The sequence below is a fragment of the Pholis gunnellus genome (assembly GCF_910591455.1).
Source record: "Pholis gunnellus genome assembly, chromosome: 12".
Taxonomy (NCBI): Eukaryota; Metazoa; Chordata; class Actinopteri; order Perciformes; family Pholidae; genus Pholis; species Pholis gunnellus.
The window spans coordinates 10,217,609-10,237,176 of NC_136539.1; the positions used below are offsets into that span (position 1 = coordinate 10,217,609).

Below are 19,568 nucleotides of genomic sequence, written 5' to 3' on the forward strand. Positions count from 1 at the left end.
CTGCTCTCCGGGCTCAGTGAAGCGAGCGCTCCTATCCTCTCCGTCAAGATCACGTAGTCTATCGCGTTGTTTGGACACAGCTGACCGCTGCCTGCTAGAAGAAATAAACCAGGCTAGGCTAGCAGGACCGATAGTTAGCAGCGCAGAGAGCAGGAGTACAGTGAATGTAAAGCAATGAGCACCGAGGAGACCGCACAGCAGCGAGTGTTTCACCTCCAGAGATGCAGACGCTGAGTGTCGCAACCAGCTAACGTGATCCCGACGCACAGGGACTGATATCCATGGCACGACCAATCGACGATAAATAAACGGCGACATCAACAGGAACGGGTTAGCTTGGTTTCAATGTTATTGTTAATTAAAGCCCACATATGGTCACAATGTCCTGGTCTGGAAACCTGGTTTGGGATGTAAATAAACGTTTAATTGGATACAACGAGCCTAACACCATCAGGACCAACTACTTAGGTAAGAACAAAACAAGCCTCTTTGATGCTAATGTTCATAGGTGTGAAAACATGTATTATTTAAATGATAATACCGGTGAACTGCACGGCAGGCTGTGTGTGTGTGTGTGTGTGTTTGTGTGTGTGTGTGTGTGTGGTGCTGAATCAGATCTACTGACGTGACTGAGCTCCGATCTCCTTAATAACAGAGAGCTGCTGAGTTATTCCTCCTGCGAAGTCACAGCCGCGCAGTGTAAACACAGCAGACGTCGAGTCTACATTTAATGTGATCATGTAAAGCAAGAGATGCGAGAGTCCGGAGTTTAAGCGCTAGATAGACGGGATTAAATGTTATATATCTATATATATATATATATATGTGTATAATCCTTAATAGTGCAGCATGTTGTGATGTAATAGCTACAGGAACAAATCAGATAATCCATTATTATTGCGCAGGAATTGCGGTGTAGACGCAATTCCATTGTAATTACCGTCTACAGAATACATCACCGTCTCTGTATCTGTTACCTGTCTGTCTGTGTATCATAACTCTAACATATAGCACTAGAACGGCAAAAAAAAAAAAAAAAAAGCTGGGAGGAGTCGTGTAATGTATTTATAAAGAGATGTTTCTCTATGAAGTGTATTTTGCAACAAAGTGCTCATCTCCAAACTGAAAGTAATCTTCATAACCTCACAAAATAAAAATGTTATTGCATGCCAATGCAAACAGACACAAGAACAATAGATTCAAGTAAGTGAATACGCAGTAAATATTGTAATATTATGTAGAATATCAGGCCGGTGTGACAAAACAGTGCCAGCCTAATTGTTTATTTGTCTTCAAAGAAAGTTTCCACATTGTAATAAAGGAAGGCCGCTGCTTCAGTAATAGACCAAATAGAAATAGGACCTGCTTTTGTCCATTTCCATTTATTATTATTATTTTTTAAACTGACCATGAAACTGCTGATGTTTTAAATAGTCACAGAAGAAGACATTGCCGTGTTATTGTGGCCCTTATAAATAAGAGCATTTGTCACTAGTTTGAAATATTAAGTCTAGATTGTGTTTTTCTTCATTCATGTTTCCAGCTGAACGAGGGTGAAACTCTGAGACTCACTTGGTGTGAGTTAACTCGCAGCGATGCTCCTCATTAAGGACATTTCTCCTGGTTTTGCTGCATGTGTGTGTTTGTTGTGAGAGGACCACAACGGAGGGCAGCGGCGCTGGCAGTGGCACGCAGCGAAACAAGAGAGGTTTCATAAGACCCGTCTACAGTGTGGCCCAGCAAACACCTGGCAGTGGTGGACTGAAGATATATAAGCCTAGTCGAGGTGGGGCAGGTGCCACGGCGGTTTAGTCAGCGCTGTATTTAGCTGGACGGAGATATGGCCGGAGCTGTTATTGTGTTATGGGTCGAGGATACATGCAGTGATGTGTGGGTCAGAGCTCTTGTGGGATATATTTAGCTCCTGAAGGGGGGATGGGGGGGGGGGGGGGGGGGGGGGCAACAAGTAGTGGTCTACGCCGAAGACACTTCCGGGGAGGTTATGTATCGCAGGGCTGTCTGTGCACTGAAGACAGATCTAAGTGTTAATAAATGACATTTGAATCCGTTTAACACGCTGATGGGAGACTCCACAAAGCGCGGCGTAATTCAGAGAGAGAAGAATAAGTCGGATGGGATGAAACAAAGCTTTTTAAAATGTTAAAATAGAAATATAACAGCTGAATTCATTGACAGGCAGGTCTGCATGAAGCACATTCTCCTTATTTCTATGTATAACTGGCCAAACACAGGCTTTTGTGTCGACACATTGATTACACAATTAATTGATTATTACTAATTTAAAAAAAGAAGCCACCAATAGTAAGAGTATAATGTGTTGCCGCATGAGATACAATGTATTCGTATAGAGCCAGTGTCTCAGTTCTTTTGTTTGTTTTAGTTCACTTTTTAAATCATAACTTTCAAGCAGAAGATATCACACGACACATTATAGAATAAAAAACATCTTGTGTGAGCAGTCTGATCATGACTGTATTAGGAGTATTCTCATGTTATTATTGTTGTTATTAGTCCTTTTGATTGACAGCTTCAGAGGAGCTTCTCATTTACAGGAAACACAGATTGAGGCTTGTTTGATTGATGCAACGTTCAAGAAACCTGAAACCTGTCGGTGCAAGTAAAGCTCTCGATCGTGTGCTCGCTGCTCGCTTTCACAACTTCTTTCTTAAACTAAAGAGGAAACATCGTTCCCACATTAAATACAGGAAGCTAGCATGCTTCCCCCCTCACACCTCGACCATATATTATTATATTATCTTATCTCTATGTCCCAGTCCCAATTGTATTCAGTGTGTACTATAATAATCAGAAAAGTAGTTGAAACAATGACGCACTTGCAAATGACAAAGTGTTACAGAATGTAATAATGTAATGTAACACATTTGTTTTGTGCCTCTTTTTACAAAATGAACCAAAACACTGACGAAGAGACAGATTTGGGAAGATGATAATGAGAATAAATATAAAACAAGAAACGGAAAATGTACCGATAAGTGCTGACGCGACTCTAAACAAAGAGGCAGCAAAATGTTTCTTCTTCTAACGGCTATTTTTGTTGTTTCATTCGCAAGTGTTTTTCATTTTTAGCAGCTAAGAGCAGCTCCTCCATTTGCCATCGTGCATTGCATTGTGGGAGAATCGTGTCAACAGCGCACTCAAAGATTGTGTTTTTTTTTAGTCTGCCGGCGGACTGTTTTAAGTTCACTGAATTGTCTCTTTTACAGTTTGAACCCACGACTAAACAAAACCTGTTGAGAGTCAGTGTCTCACAATCTAACTTTTATTATTGCTCAGGATGAGTTATAACTGTTTTATGGCTTAAATACGTGACAATGAATGAGTTTGTCTTCACAGTTTAACTAATGCTATTAACTAAGAGCTATTTTAAAGCCAGTCTACAGAACTTCTGCTGCATGTAACTACAGTGAAGATGGTCGACCGATAGAGCTGCTATTCCTTACAGTTGTTTTCTCTCTGTTCACAGGTAGAAGAGAATTTGTTCAGAGACTTAAACTTGAAGGGACGCTGAACGTACATGATGGCTGTGTAAGTGCCCCACGTTTTACATCCATTTGTTCTTTTTGTTCATTCATCTTGAGAAGAGAAAAGAGAACCACTTCCTGCCTTTTCCCCCCTCGGTCAGTGTGTGAAGCCCTAGAGTCTGACGGAGAGCCGATCTTTGACTCCAGGCCAGGTGGTTAATACCTCTGAGAAACCTGAAGCTGACACAACAGTCACACGTCCTGTCACACTATCGGCCCGGACGTCAGTCCCTTCAAAACACCACAACAACCACAGGAGAGCTTCACTTTGACACCGGCCATGTCTCAGCCACAAGAGCTGCAGTAAAAAGGATTTGAGGAACATTTGTTATGAATATATTAGCTGGGTTTTTTTATGTATCGGCAAGCTGAGATATATTTTATTTTTAAATAAATTGTTGTTCGAGGTAAGAAAGTGAGTCATTTTGTGCTGAAACAATTATTAGCTTAATCAATTAGTGGATAAACAAAAAATGGAATGACAAGTTTTGATCATCAATTAATACATTTAAGTGGTTTATTGAATAAAAACACCAAACATTATTTTAGAGAATACTGATTATGTTTATAACCTCTGAAATGTATACTGTATACTTTGGGTTCTGATAATATGCGCTGGACATTTGACATTATTTTTGACACTTTATAGACTATTAATAAACTATATATTCTCCAAGAGTGGGTGATGCAGCATCTTTTCTCCAGGAAGTCACAGATCATAGAGGCTACACCACTAGAGAATCAACTACATGGTTTATGGTTCATCAGATCAACACAAAGATAATGCCTCCATGTTGATAATAGTTTGAGCCTTATTTCAAGCAGAAATAGTAAAAAGAAATGTGCTCATGATTCTCTGGGTCCAGCTTCTCCACTGGGAGGTTTTTCTCTGCTTTTGTTTATGTTTTCTGACATTTTATAGACTAAATAATCAGCAGAGTAATCAAAAGTGAAATGAATTGTTAGTTACAGTCGTACCTGAAGGTGGGGACCCAACTGAGCATCTGTTCTTTTGGTTTTATACAAAATACACTAAACAAATAGACCCCCCCAACTCGCATACAAATAAATACCAGAAGCATCATTTTTGGATTGCATTCCCATTTGACGAAGGTAATAAATATAAGTTTAGAAGAAACATTACAGTATCATGTACATGTAGTTTTTACATTTGAAGACTGAGGCTTTTTTCACTGTTCTTGCACAGGATTCTCAGATCTATGTTTTTAAAAAAGGCCCGATGATGCTCTGCATTTAGATCCCCTCATGCCCGCTCACCCTCTGCCTTTTAGTCTTTCATCTCCCGAGAGACACGCGACAGATTCACCTGCACTCCACCTCACAGTCTGCTAACGTTTACCTTCAGAGGATCAGAATGCATTGAAACTGGTTTGGAATGTGGTGTAAGTTTGAGCCCCGGGTTCAGGCTGCAGGATGTGGTGAATGGGCGGGCAGGCAGTGTCATTTCACTGATTGCAGCAGAGTGGGTCTGGAAATGAGGAGCAAACAGTGTGATGATGAAACACTGACGCTGCAACAAGCAGATGTTAATGAAATATCGATCCTCAGAGTGCGACAGTGAACCGTCAGCTGAGCGTTATTGTGCTCCGCTTTAGATTCAAGGATGGATTGCTAATATGATTTTATCGTGATTTCAGTCAATGTTGATGAACGTGTTATTAAGTCTCAGTGGTTCCCAACTTTTATTTTCTTGTGAGCCCTTAATTAAGACAAACCAATATCTACTAACAACCCTCAGCACAAAGTGCATGACGATGTGTTGGTAGTAGTTCAGTCTTGTTTTTTTGGCTCAGACTCTTTCATTTAAATCATTCTGGAGGCCTGATGTATTGAAACTATGCAATATTTCCCCCAAAAAACTAATTCCGTGTAGGAACATTTTGTGTTTTCTTATTTCCTCGACTGATAATCATCTCCTGACCTCTTAGATTCATCTTGAACTTCTGGTTTAGTCTCTTTAAAATGTCACATTTTCACAAAACCCAAGTGACGTCTTGTAAATTATTGTTTAGTTCAGAACAATGAATCAACTAATCCTTTTGGCACCAATGCAACCTGCAAAGTTAACACCTGTATCTTTGCATAATGAGACGTTTAACTCTCTCCTCAGGTCAACACTATATGCTGGAACGACACCGGTGAATATCTCCTGTCGGGTTCAGACGACACCTTTTTGGTTATCTCCAACCCGTACAACAAAAAGGTAGGTTGTCGTCACTTTCACTGAAATTAGCGGATTTTTTTTTAATAATGGAAGAACAACAAAAGGCCGTAAATGAACTTTTATCTATGAATCAAAAGCAGACACAGTTTTACAGCTGTTTATTATTTAACAACTTGGAGCTCATTTGGCATTTTGACAATTCTCTGATGCAAAACAGTAGATAGATGTTCCAGTAGATAAACAATATAATGCAACATAAGCCAACATATTACAGTAAAGTGGGAACAAAACAAACTAAAGAGAATTATCAGAATATGAGGATGTTTGTTCCACCACTGAAACACAACCTCCTTCCTGAATTTGTTTTGGGGAAGACAAACACATTGCAGTTCTTTCTTGAAGCAGAGCACCCAAATAAATCCAGTGCAGGTGTGTGTGTGTGTTTAGGTGAAGGTGGGACCCGGAAAGGTGTTGAGGTCTCGGTTCCCTTCGTCAGTTACTTGTTATTCAGCTATCGCTTATTTTCTCTTCCTCAGGTCAAGAAGTCCATACGTTCAGGTCATCGGGCGAATATCTTCAGCGCCAAGTTCATGCCCCACACTAACGATCAGGAGATCATCTCCTGCTCCGGAGACGGCATCATCTACTACACCAACACAGAGAAGAGTCCCGAGCACAACAGACAGTGTCAGTTCACCTGCCATTATGGAACAGCTTATGAGGTGCTGAGCGAGAGAGACATTTCACGGAGCGTACGCGTCTTTTCTTCTTCTTCACGGTTTCTGTCTGCTGACCTCGGGCCTCTCTCTCTTTTTTGTTTTCTCAGATTATGACGGTACCAAATGACCCCTACACGTTCCTGTCGTGTGGGGAGGACGGCACGGTGCGGTGGTTCGACCTCCGCACGAAGACGAGCTGCACGAAGGAAGACTGCAAAGATGTACGGTGACAGCTGGGATGTTTCAGTTGGTGATGGCGGCTATTTGGTCATTAGTGGGGGGCTTATTTACGGCGGCACGTTATGGGCGATAGTGTCCTGTTTTTCTTTTTTCAAATTTAGTTTTTTTTAAATATGCATTCAGGGGTTATTCCAAAAACAGTTTTCCTGGCTTCAGGCCAGGCTGCGCGTGTGTGTGTGTGTGTGTGTGTGTGTGTGTGTGTGTGTGTGTGTGTGTGTGTGTGTGTGTGTGTGTGTGTGTGTGTGTGTGCGTGTGCGTGTGTGTGTGTGTGTGTGAGAGGCTCTGCCCTCTAGATTGTGTTGCATCTTCTCGTGTTCCCTGCAGGAGATCAGTGCCTATGACCTTAACCAGTCCGTGTTACCGCTCCCTCTTAATTACCCTACAGCCTGTTAATGTTACAAGTGGACATCCACAACTGGAAAATATCAAATCCAGTGGAAATATATATTTTTTTCCGGATCAAACTATTTGACTGTCCTCAAATCTATTTGTCTGTAAATACAGATTTTTTTTTTGAAATGCCACCTCTGTTGCTGCTGACTTTAGAGTAAGGCTCATTCACTCTAGAAAAGAGAAGAATGAATTATGCTTGTTTTATTCTTTGATTTCAGGACATCCTGATAAACTGTCGAAGGGCAGCGACCTCTATTTCCATCTCCCCTCTGGTGCCGTACTACTTGGCTGTTGGCTGCTCTGACAGCTCAGTGCGGATCTACGACAGACGCATGTTGGGCACCAGAGCGACAGGTAAACCGCCCTGCACGCTGACGTCACTCGCTCAGCTTCAGAGGCGTGGACTCGAGTCCCATGAGGACTTTAGACTATACAAATTCTAAAAAAGCAGGCATGATTTTTGTAAATTTAATGTAAGATATTTGGTGAAGAGCACATTTGGACTTGTTTAGGACTCGAAACTCAAAGTTTATAACTTTGCACTTAACCTGGGACGTGTCAGTCTTGTCTTGGGCGCAAAGACTTCAGACTTATTTGTAACTTGCATATCAGTGACCCACCTCTGCTCAACTTCCCCTTTCTTTGTATTTATGTAGATATAGAAGATTCACGTTGAATTTTAGGCTCACTGTATGTTTGAAGTCACAATAGATGTTCTTCAGAGAGGAAAATGAGCCTCACGTAGCAATAAAAGACAATTTATCTTAATATTTTCTTTATTTCTGCTGCCATAGTGTATTGTTTTTAGCTGTTATGAATAAGTCAGGCTGACAGATTGAGGTCATGAAGCAGGTTTGAGGGCTTCCTCTCTTGGTTTAGAAAATCTATTTTCTAAGTTTTTCACTTGTGTGCCTGAGTTAATTTGTCCGTTATCTCGTAATACATGCCATTGGTATATGTGTTTACTAAAGATAGATACAAAAAATGGATACAATTATAGAAACGGAGCCACCAGACAGTGAGGCGCTCTCTTTCTCGTCCACAGGTAACTACATGGGCCGGGGCACGACGGGCATGTGCGTGAGGTTTGTTCCCGCTCACCTGTCCAACAAGTCGTGTCGCGTGACTTCCCTCTGCTACAGCGAGGACGGTCAGGAGGTGCTGGTCAGCTACTCCTCCGATTACATCTACCTGTTCGATCCCAAAGATGACCAGGCCCGAGAGCTGAAGGGCCCGTCAGAGGAGAGGAGGGAGGAGGTGAGCGCACTGTGTTGACTCCCGAGTCATGCGGCTCCCATAACATCACATGAGTCCTGTTAGAAACTGCGTGTTTTTCGTTACGCTCGTGGCATGAATCAAGTGACGGCTGTGTCAGTTCCATCCTATCCTCTTGCGAGGTTCACGTTTGTGATTTTGAGTGAAATATCTCAACAATAATCCAATGGATTGCCATGAAGTTTGGTTCATACGTTCATCTTCCTCTCAGGATGAACTGTAATCATTTTGGTGATCCTCCATCCACCCTTCCATCACCAGCTGTGCTTTGTGTTCAGCGCTAATTAGCAAATGACAAAGAAAGAAAAGGCCCAGTGGATTATTGATTATAACCAAATATAAAACGTTTTATTCTTCAGTGTTCTTAAACGTGTCGTCATATCTGTTTGGGTGAGCGTTCAGTTGGAAAGTGTTAGCTGCCAGTACTGGTCCTCACGTGTGTGTGAATGTGCCGGATCATGGTGCCAGTGTTTCAAAGCCTCGTGGTGAGCTCAGCTGTGTCGAGATGCAACCGCCACACACATTCCTTTCCAAATACAGCGACCGACGCAGGCAGTGTTCATCTATCCTCCAAAATAGTTCAGGCTGAGGTGGAGGGGACGGCCGAGCAAAGGCTCAGGCTCTCTCTCTCTCTCTCTCTTTCTCTCTCCCCCTCTCTCCCCCCTTTTCCTCCACCTATAACCTAATTTCCTCAGGGCCTTTTGCTCTCTGATTTATTCTACTATCTCTTGTCAGCCTCTGCGGCTTTTCACCACCTCCAGTCCACAATCAGACCTGATGACATTTCCGGAGTAGAGCAGTTGATAGTCTCTGCACTAAGACCCCCTTTTTCTATTTCTGGCTCTCAGCCTGTTGCCCTGTAAAGAGAGCCAGGGGACTGGAAAGTGGAGGCAACCTCGGTCGTGCAGGCAGAAGGGAGGGGGGGTGGAGGGGGGGGGGGCACACACTCTAAAGAGGACACTGACAGAGACGAGCAGTGTTTTGCTTTGGCAGCGGAGCTATTTTTGACCATGCTTTGACTGACAAACTGCTAATCTTACTGTGTGTGTGTGTGTGTGTGTGTGTGTGTTTCCACAGCTGAGGCAGCCTCCAGTGAAGCGCCTCCGTCTACGAGGTGACTGGTCTGACACTGGACCCCGAGCTCGTCCTGAGAGTGAGAGGGAGAGGGACGGTAAGATCAGAGTAGTCAGCACAGCAACTGACATGTACGTGTTCCTGCTCGTTGGGTTTGGAGCAGAGGTCTCTAATTACAGATCCGGCCTCTGAGACAGTTTTACAACGCCCGTCCACATGTTAAAAATGTATTCACAATACATTTTTTGGGGCCATTTAGATTTATTCCTCAATCCCTGTTTGTAAGAAGCAAAAATACAATTACATTTTCTTGCCAGGCTGAAAAATCAGAGCATAAAAAAAAATAGTTATGGACTTAAATATGCATGCAGTTACAAGTGACACCGCAACCAAAAGGTAGTTTGCTTCTACACAGGAAACCATGTCTGTGTTTCCACTTCAATGTCAGTGTCGCTATAAGCACATATCACAACTATTATTCCACTCCATTTGCTTTAGTCATCACTGGTTAGAATCGTCGAAATTGCCAAAGTCTGAGTCGCTGAATCAATATTTGGTCATATTTCCTGTCCCATTTCTTTCCCGAGGCTCCACGTGAGAAACAACAGTCTTTTTAACGGTGCTGTGTGGCGTCGTGACAGATATTGCATTGCATTGTCTCGACATATCGGCCTCTGTGGTGTTTGTTTTAATACGTCCAGTGAACCTGTGTAAACCTGCGAACACTTTTCTCCCGCGCTCTCGTAGGCGAGCAGAGCCCGAACGTGTCCCTGATGCAGAGGATGTCGGACATGTTGTCTCGTTGGTTTGAGGAGGCCAGCGAAGCTCAGAGCAGCAGAGGAACTCGGCCGCAGACACGACCCAGAGGTGAGAACTCACCAAATCAGCAAGTTAGACGCACTAAAAGTTCTCAAATTACCGTTGTGTGTGTGTGTGTGTGTGTGTGTTGTTGGTAAGTTTAGTGCATTGTGTAAGGTATCTAGGTGGAGGCATTGCAAATTAACAGGCTATAAATTCTGTGTTATGTGGCATTGTTTCATGCTATATAATGTTCCCGCTACAAATAAGTATTAAGCAAATGTCCTGTGAAAATGTAAACGTACATCCTCCCATTCGGACGCAAACCTTTGGCAAAATGTATTTGAGGGGTGCATGTGCTGCTATGTGATTATTGATTATAGTTTGGGGCTATTAGCATATTGTTTCACATTTCTTATACGTGTTTACTATGCTGTAAACGCTGTATTTTTGACATGTATTTATTTTCTTGTTTCTGTGAACAGCTATCCGTCCAGAAGCGGCGTCGAGTACTCCAGCGGCCCCCGCAGGAGGCTCAAGTCAGGAGTCCAGCGTCCCCGAGAGGCCCGTGGGGTCAACCGCGCCGGAGGTACCTGCCGGTCCTGAGGTCGCCGCTGCCGCTATCCCTAAATCCACTCCCTCTTCCTCCTCAGGGTCGTCATCAACAGTCACAGCACTTCCTCCTTCCAGCTCCTCAGCTGTGGGGAGCTCGGCTCCTTCCTCCTCCCCACTCACCTCCTCGCCTGACTCAGAGCAGAGGAGTCTGGCCGAAACGGCCGGGACCTCCACGCCGACACCCACGCCCACCTCAGAACCTGCTCTCTCAGGTAAGGAAACAATGCACACAACTGTCGCTTTGACAAAGGACCCAAAAACAGCTATTTTTACTTACTGACATTTTACTCTTTAGTACAGTGAATAGGTATCCTTAGAACGACTCCCATGTATGTGTGAGTGTGTGTGTGCGTGTACTTGTGTGTGTTTGTTGGAGCCACTCCAGTCAAGCAGCAGCCTCACGTCACTCTCTTTTCCTTCAGCATCCTGTTGTCGTCCTCCCTCTTTTATTTCCTGACTCTCTGCTCCTCCTCTCCTCACCCCCCCCCCCCCCCCCCCTCAGTCTTCTTCTAATCGTGCATTATTCACTCTGCCTCTCTTCCTCTCTGCCTCTCTGTCAGAGTACGGTCCTCATCGGCTGCCCATAAGTTTAGTGTGTAGGCGTTTGCAGAGGTTACTTCGGCTGGCCGACCCACCAGGACTGGGTCAGCGAGCGGCCCGTTCTTCTTCTTCCTCCTCCTCCTCCTCCTCCTCCTCCCCTGCAGCCACTGAGAGGCAGTCACAAAGAGCTGCTACTACTGCCGCCGCTGCTGCTGCTGAGACGAGACCCCTTCCAGGTTACCCTCCCCTCCGAGCTCCCCCCCCCCCACGCGGGCTGTCTTTCTCTCTTGTTTGTAGAGACAGTTAGGCTCCAGAAAGACCCGGCCTTGATAAAACTGACCACTAATCTCACAGTGATCTTCTTTCCATTCCCCAATGATGCACCTTGTACTTATTAACCTCTGTAGCCGTCACTGTGTCGCCTCTCTGCTGTTTGCTCAGCCCCTCACTCACTAATGCTCTCACTTCATCGCTCCACTTGTTGCTTGAGATTTCACCCCGAGTGCTTTAGCTCATGTGGTTGTTTTTTGTTGTGATACATTCTGATCAGCTGTCTGGACTGTTTGTCTTGATTCACTTTGGTTTGATCTTGACTCAAACTTGAGAATCGTAACTAAAGCCCTTTTCAGACATGGAATAACATTACATCACCTCCTGTGCCTGTTAAAGTGATGGCTTTAAAGCGATGTCATTCAGACGTAGGTGTCCGCTACGTGAACGAGACGGCGCTCTTCTGGTGCACAAATAGCTTGGAAGTTGAAAAGACATGATGTGAAGGGAGGAGAGTATTCTCAGTTCTCTCACAGGCTGCATCAGTGATGGTTTTTCCACTTAACTTAAACTTTTTTTTATTTTGGAGTTTATTAAACTCGCCGATGCTCAAAGTGAACGCACATTTTCTCCATGTCGTTGTTTATCAGAGAGCAACGTCAGCTGCTAATGTCTGCCAGTGCGTTTACTGCTATTACTCTCACATGCTGCGTGTAATGCATGCTTTTTTTTTCTGGATGTGTTCAGTCATGCAGTCCAATGATTATTATTATTATGTATATTATAGAAGGAACTCTTTCTGATAGATGGAGCAGGAGAAAAAGAGAGGGGCTGGTTTTCTCTTTGGGGGTCTGTAGACACACCAGCGACACTATTGCATTTTGTCAAGTCACCTTTTAATATGGTAAAAGTGGTTTGTTCACAGTGGTTTGTTCAACCGATTTGTCTGAGCTGAAGATGATAATTAAGTAATGAACTTGTTACAGTGCTCTTAATGCGAACAAGAGGTGCATTTAATCTCTCCGAGTGATATTTAACCCTGTGCTTCTGCAGCCTTTATGATAATGAGACGATATTCAGACTCCGACATGATGGCAGGTTTGTCCCGGTACGTTTAGGAGTTGTGGCTTTACGTTAAAGGGACTCAGTGGGTCGTTTTGTTTAAATGTGAGAATGACACAGACTTTATGTAACAAGTTGCATGTCTGAAAGGGGCTTTATCGGACATCTAGGACCAACTAGTCATGAACTGAATAAAGGGCCATTGCTTGTATTGTTTACGTTAAAACCAGGCTTGCACTGATGACTAGACATTTGTTATCACTAATATCAAAAACATGTTTGAGACGTTTGGATTGTTTTTAAGGTTTCAAAATACAAATGTTTGTATTTAGCATCGTGGTGTCTTACAGTGAGCTTGATGGTTATTGTAACACTGCAGGAATTAACCATTTACTAGCAGGGCGTGTAGTAAGCATGAGTGAGCTTGTCATGTTCTGACTTAATAATCTCCGATACTCATTTTGTCACATGCAGTGAATGTGAAATGATCCTTTTTGGCTGATTTGACAGCTTCTCCTGCTTGGCCTTGGGATCGATTTTTAACACGACTTTTGCAGTTTTTAACCCTCGTGCGTCCGTCACCGATGTTTAGTCGGTCTCATTTGTGTTCCAGATTCCCCCTCGTCTGTGGTAAACAAACAGCTGGGATCCATGACTCTTGATGAACAGCAGGGTGCGTCTCTCCCCCCCCCCCCTCTCCCAACCCTGCCACTTGCTTTTCTTCTTCACACTCCCTCATCAACACAAACACCTGCTCTCAACCCTCTGCACAGTTTGTCCTGCATCGTTTTCATGCTTCTTATTTCTCTCCGTCCACTACTTTACGTTCTCATTATTCCCATTGTCTGTCCAGACACACGTTCATGTGTCTGCGCATAGCCAGTGTGTCTAGCTGACCAAAGTTACTGTATAAGAATAATAACCAACATCATCATCTAAGTAGTGAAACCATACACACACACACACACATTCATCAAGAGATACTCCGACATATCCTATATCATGCATATATTATCTGAGTATTGACTTTTTGATAAACAACAATTCAGTACTTTTATATCTATTGTTTTACAACGTTTAAGTCGAGCCTTGTGTTGCCTTACACATGACAGAATGATCCCAGTCTCTTCTACACAGTGAGGCAAACAGCTTATTCATTTATCACTGGTATCGGATCGATACTCTGTGAAGCCCAGGTATCAATATACCTGCACAGTATCAGTGTGTGTGTGTGTGTGTCTTGTTGCTGGTGATAGTCAGCTGCATGCTTGTGTTGTGTATCAATGGGAAGTGATCATGCAGCAGACGGTTGCATGTTGCTAGTGTGCCTTTTTAAACAAGCAGTTACGTGCTGTGAGCAACAGGCAAAAGAATACTCTGAGCCGAAAGCTTTTTCTCTCAGAGTAATTAGCAAAACAGATTTACAATGAATCCTTCTCGCCTGCTTCGCCCGTGTTGTCTTCTTATCAGGAGCAGCAGCAGAAGCGGCAGGTTCGCCTCCCGATCAACCCGTTTCTGTACCAGTCAGCACCAGCGCACCCACCACCTCCACCACCACGACCGGCACCGGTCGACCCAGTGCAGCAGAGCCCGTCCTCAGCCTGCACTACAGCACAGAGGGAACCACCACCAGCACAATCAAGCTGGACTTCACTGACGAGTGGTGAGTCATCGTCCCGAGTACAAGCGGATAAAAGGCCCGCTGAAGTCGTTGTGGAACTTTTTTTGTTCTCTCTTTTGAATACGTTTGTTGTGGTGATTATTTTGGTGGAAATGTATTTTTTTTTTTAGCACCTTTGTTTATATAGTTGCCCTTTTATTCCTGAAGCATGTGATAATGGACCCTCTACAGGCTGCCTTATCACAGCTAATCAATTAGGGAAAACAAGTATGATGATGCAGTGCCTTATGCACATTTAGTACAAATAGAAAGCAGGGATCAGAGTCAAACCAGGCGGCAACCTCTGATTCTGAAAAGTGAAGCCAATGTAGAAGTGCCTTAAACCTGCATTCTCACAACTGACCAGCAGGGGACGACTCCTCTGGTTGCATAAAGAAGTCTGATTGTATAAAAGTCTATGAGAAAATATCCCTACTTCTCTCTTGATTTATTCCCTCTGTAAACATTGTAAACATGAGTTGCTTAGTTTCAAGTCTTCTTCAATACAGCATGATGTTCATTTAGTAAATGATGGTCCATTTAGAGTTAAATAGGCTTTAAAGCAGGGTATACGCCATCTCTGTGTGCAGTGACTTCCATGAAATAATAACTTTGGAGGTGTTGCATGTGTTGTTTATTCTGCTATCCGATTTCTTTCCACATAAATGAAACCTGAAGTCATGGTGAAAATTTATTCTAGAAAACATATTTCATTAGTTTCATGTCTTGACAGCATTGTGGATCATCATAATTGCAGAGCTTGGTTGCTTGTCTTCATTTTATTTCGTTACGACGTCGTCGTTTCAATCTGTGAACTTTCAGTGACCACCAAGTTCTGGTTCCTTCACAGTTTGCAAAGCAGAAAAGTGTTCACCCTCTATGAATTTATGTGTACAAATGTTGTGGAAACGGATGCATCATCAACATGCTACAACAAATTCCTCATTGAGGAATAATTGAATAACCCTCTCAGTCACTGTTTTTTTAATCTTCCCCCACAGGAGCAGCAGCACATCCAGCTCTATGGGCAGTGGAGGACCCAAAGCGTCTGAGGCTGCGGCTGTGCAGAGCAGAGAGACTCTGTCGACGGAGAGTTCAGTGTCGGAGCCACGTGAGTAACTTCAGCATCAGGAAACCTCTGACAGTTAAAAAGTAACTTAACACCAGGCTAAAAAGTTGTGTTTTCAAAGAGATGATACTCTAAATATAGCGTATACTTAAGATCTTGAACATTATCTTTAAGTTACTCTTAAACTTTAGTATCCAAAGAAGTAAATTCATGCACAGAGGCAGTATTGTAATCCTACAAAGTCCTACATGTAATGATGTGTATTTCCCCTCAGCTCCGTCTGTGTCCTCGGGGCAGCCGAGCGTCCCGGCCGCCTCCACAGAGCCGCCGTGTAGCGCCTCCTGCTCCGGGGCCCTCGGCAGCTCGTCGGCTCAGGCCCCGGCGGCGGGCTCCTCTCAGGGGGACACCGTGGCCGCCGCTTCGCCGGTGGAGAGGAGTCAGCCGGAGGGCGCCGAGGACACGTCGGGAGGCTGCAGGAGAGCAGAGCCCAGAGCGGAGGAGGAAGAGGAGGGCCAGAGCCAGCCTGCACGGGCCCACCAGGACTCTGACGACAGCGACGACGACCCGATACTCATCCCGTCAACGAGGTTCAGAGGTCAGGGACAGAGGTACGTCAGACTGCTCTCGTTTCTATTCACTCGCTACAAGCAAGAAAACACCCTCATTTATTTGAATGCAGGTTATTATATCTTTGCTCTTGTTTAATATCACTTTTAAAGGGTGGGTATTCTGATTTTCTGTGATGCCTTCCCATTGACTGTTTCACTACAAATATAGATTAAATTCCAGAGGATCTGCAGTAGGAGATAGGATGATCAGGTAAAGTGTTTTGCACTAAAAGCATCTAACCTGCCAGGTGTGTGACATGCAGCGGCGCATTAAAACTCAACAGCATAACATGATGAAGAAAACAGGTTTTTTTTTTTTGCCTTGGTTTGGTCATTTCACTCACAAAAAAACTAATCTACACACGGCTAACTGTAGCGTTAGAGTGATGTGCATGTGAGTACTGACTCCACAGATGTGTGAGTGGCAGCGTAACGGCAGCATTTTGAAGGTGTTGTACAGAAGGAAGAAAGAGGAATGATCAAAGAAAGTGTGCATGATGGAAAAGAGCCGGACAAATTGATTTTTGATTTCTACCGGAGGCGGAGGATTAGTATACTGTGTGTGCACTGTAGAGTTAATTTAGTGACACTGCTGTTGTTCATGGACAAGACTTTGCACAACAACAACATTAGGAGCTTGATTCAGTTATGATTTGTTTTGCCTTGAAGGTGGCTGCTTTCTAGCTTGGGGTTTGTTATTTGGTTGAATTGATTTTATCAGCACAAATTTCACTCAAGATTCAAAGCATGGAGTTCATAAGCATCAGAGACGGCATGGGTGTGTGGGTCTTTTTTGTTGTTGTTGTTGTTGGTCTTTCGCGTGCTTTATTATCACATATATTGGTTTTCTTGTGTTTTACAGACGCTCAGCTGCCGCTCGTATCCAGGAGCTGTTTCGCAGGAGGAAAGAACGACGGGAGATGGAGGAGAGCGAGACACAGAATATCAGGAGACCTTCAGTCAAGATGGTCTACAAAGGCCACCGCAACTCCAGGACAATGGTACGCTTTCATCATAGTGCTTTAGAGCCCTCTTGAAGGAATGGTTTGACATTTCAGGAAATACTTTCTTTCTTTCTGGGTACTCATGTCTGTGTTTTAAGTATGAGGCTGGGACCGGGAGGCAGTTAGTTTAGCTTAGCTTAGCTTAGCACAAAGACAGGAAGCGGGGAAACCGCTAGCCTCGGTCTATCCAAAGTGCAAAAATGCACCTACCAGCACCTCAGTTCAGTCATTAACATGTTGTGTCTTGTTTGTTTAATTTGTACACAAACTGAATTGTAAAAAACTAAATGTAACAACAATTTGTGGTTTAAGAACATTACGTGCAGTGACAGTCTTGACAGTCAACTTCCTGGAACCCTGTCCTCACCGTGAGGTTCTCTACTAAAACCAGAGCTCATGGACTAAATCTGACAACATCCGCTGAGAGTCAGAGAAGCTGCTCTGAACTTCTGGGCTGATGCATCCTGTTGTCAAGAAATAGTTAGACCACATAACTCCAAAACCACAAATTGATGTTTTTACATTTCTGTCCAAGCAACTAGTGAGGTGTGCTTTGAACAGTTTCCAGCCTCTATGCTCTCCGGTCTCCAGCTCTTCGCTTAACACACAGATATGAGATATGAGAGTGGTGTCTATTCCTTCAACAGTGTAAAATTCAAAATGGGTTTGTTTATTTTTGTCCAGATAAAGGAGTCCTGTTTTTGGGGGAACAACTTCGTAATGAGCGGCTCAGACTGCGGCCACATCTTCATCTGGGACAGACACACTGGAGAGCACCTCATGCTGCTGGAAGCCGACAACCACGTGGTGAACTGCCTGCAGCCGCACCCGTACGACCCCAGTGAGTCCCACCTTCACCCCCCCACCCCCACCTCAGATGATCTGACCATGTTACTGAGTATGGTAATGTTCATTCTCTGCTCTGTTTCAGTTCTGGCTTCTTCAGGGATTGACTACGATATCAAGATTTGGTCGCCACTGGAACAATCGCCATCTTTCAACAGAGTCCTCGCCGATGAGGTATGACTGCCAAGAGATCAGGGAAATCAGAGGACTGATTTATTTATTTAATTGTGCTGCACCAAATGCTGCCCGGCTCATTAAATATACAGTTCCACTAATTCAAAATGAGAACATTTAAAATAATTTACATAATTTATGTATAATGTTACCGTTTAGGAAGGATCAACTCAACATGTTATCCTCACACAACCAAAAGAAATCAGGATCATGGTGACTTCAGGAAGTCACTTCTCTGGACAGTAATAGTCTGTCACATAACACTTTTAATTTGTACTCTTTGGTTTTGTCAACTACTTTCAAATAGCTGACGTCTTAAGTCACCGTACAGGGGCCAATGAAAAAAAATTATATTCGTGTTTTTGTTGTAGCAGTTTCCTGTTTATTCCCGTTATTTGTCAGATTCAACTTCCTTCACATTCTCTCATAGTATTCGTCTTCGTCTCTTTCAAGGTAATAGCTCGGAACGAGCTGATGCTGGAGGAAACTAGGAACACAATCACGGTCCCGGCCTCTTTCATGCTCCGAATGTTGGCCTCCCTTAATCACATCAGATCAGGTACACTATTGGTTTGAATATTTGTGCAGTACAGACTGTTTACTTACCTTTCCTCAGGACACGTTTGTGCCCCTCTCTTTAACGTCTGCCTGTGCCTTCTTGCAGATCGACTAGAAGGTGATCGCTCCGAAGGTTCGGGACAGGAAAATGAGGACGAGCAGTAGCCTGCTGGCATTTTATTTTAAAGAAAACACTATTTCTTCTTGCTGTATAGCACTTGAAAAAAACAAAAAAAAACTGAGATTTGTACAAGTATAGTGTAGAATACTTCCTTTTGAAAATTAGTGTAATTTCTAGCCCCCCGTGTTTTTTTAAGATGACTTTCTTACTGATGTTTCTGTATGAGGATAAAGTACATCTGTGTGAATGCAAAAGGCAACGACGTCAGTATATATATATTAAGTGTGAGAATAATGGCGGCTGGTGTGCAAGGATGTTAAGTGCAATATTATTTTGTTAGGAGAGAGTGAGCTTTGATCAGTGTTAACGTGTGACATTTTGAAATTGTTGATGTGCTGCTCCGGCAGTTACGCATGTAAACAAGGACTTTAAGTAAAAACATACTTGGGAGATTGCTTTAATTTTATTGTTGAAGAAAATAAGAGAAACAAAGCTGTGGTTCTTCTACCTAAAAAGGGACATGTCAATACAGTCAATCATCTTTTACAGAATTTTTAATTCAAAATGAAGCTTTGGCATCTCAAAGATGTCTGGAAGATAAAAGCTTAAGACGACTGTGCAACAAGCTAACGAATTAAAAATCATTCCAGAAATGAACAATCAGTTTTTTAAGTTAAGACATTTTACCACAGAAACAACTGTTAGCTCACATTTCCTCTGCAGCTGCACCAGCTAATGTAGCCGCGAGCTATTAGCATCAAGCAGAGATGAGGAGCGGGCTACAGAGGTCTGTT

The 19,568-nt window shown here is 43.5% G+C and overlaps 1 protein-coding gene across 5 annotated transcripts; it reads left to right on the forward strand.

Annotated features, from left to right (window-relative positions):
• The first annotated feature begins 83 nt into the window (after positions 1–83).
• On the forward strand, positions 84–19,224 carry dcaf6 (ddb1 and cul4 associated factor 6). Of its 5 annotated transcripts, none has more exons than XM_079169705.1 (21): positions 84–468; positions 3,506–3,567; positions 5,695–5,787; positions 6,285–6,470; positions 6,575–6,688; positions 7,319–7,454; positions 8,146–8,357; positions 9,453–9,546; positions 10,197–10,316; positions 10,733–11,074; positions 11,423–11,638; positions 13,348–13,407; positions 14,205–14,397; positions 15,396–15,505; positions 15,738–16,071; positions 16,241–16,282; positions 16,934–17,072; positions 17,760–17,916; positions 18,007–18,095; positions 18,549–18,654; positions 18,760–19,224. In XM_079169705.1, the coding sequence occupies exons 1-21, from the start codon at positions 372–374 to the stop codon at positions 18,816–18,818; spliced, it is 2,961 nt and encodes a 986-aa protein (XP_079025831.1). In that variant the 5' UTR covers positions 84–371; the 3' UTR covers positions 18,819–19,224. The 5 variants fall into 5 exon arrangements, with proteins under 5 accessions (XP_079025831.1, XP_079025832.1, XP_079025833.1 ...); XM_079169706.1 differs by having other exon boundaries at positions 16,253–16,282; XM_079169707.1 differs by lacking the exon at positions 16,241–16,282.
• The last annotated feature ends 344 nt before the right edge of the window (positions 19,225–19,568 follow it).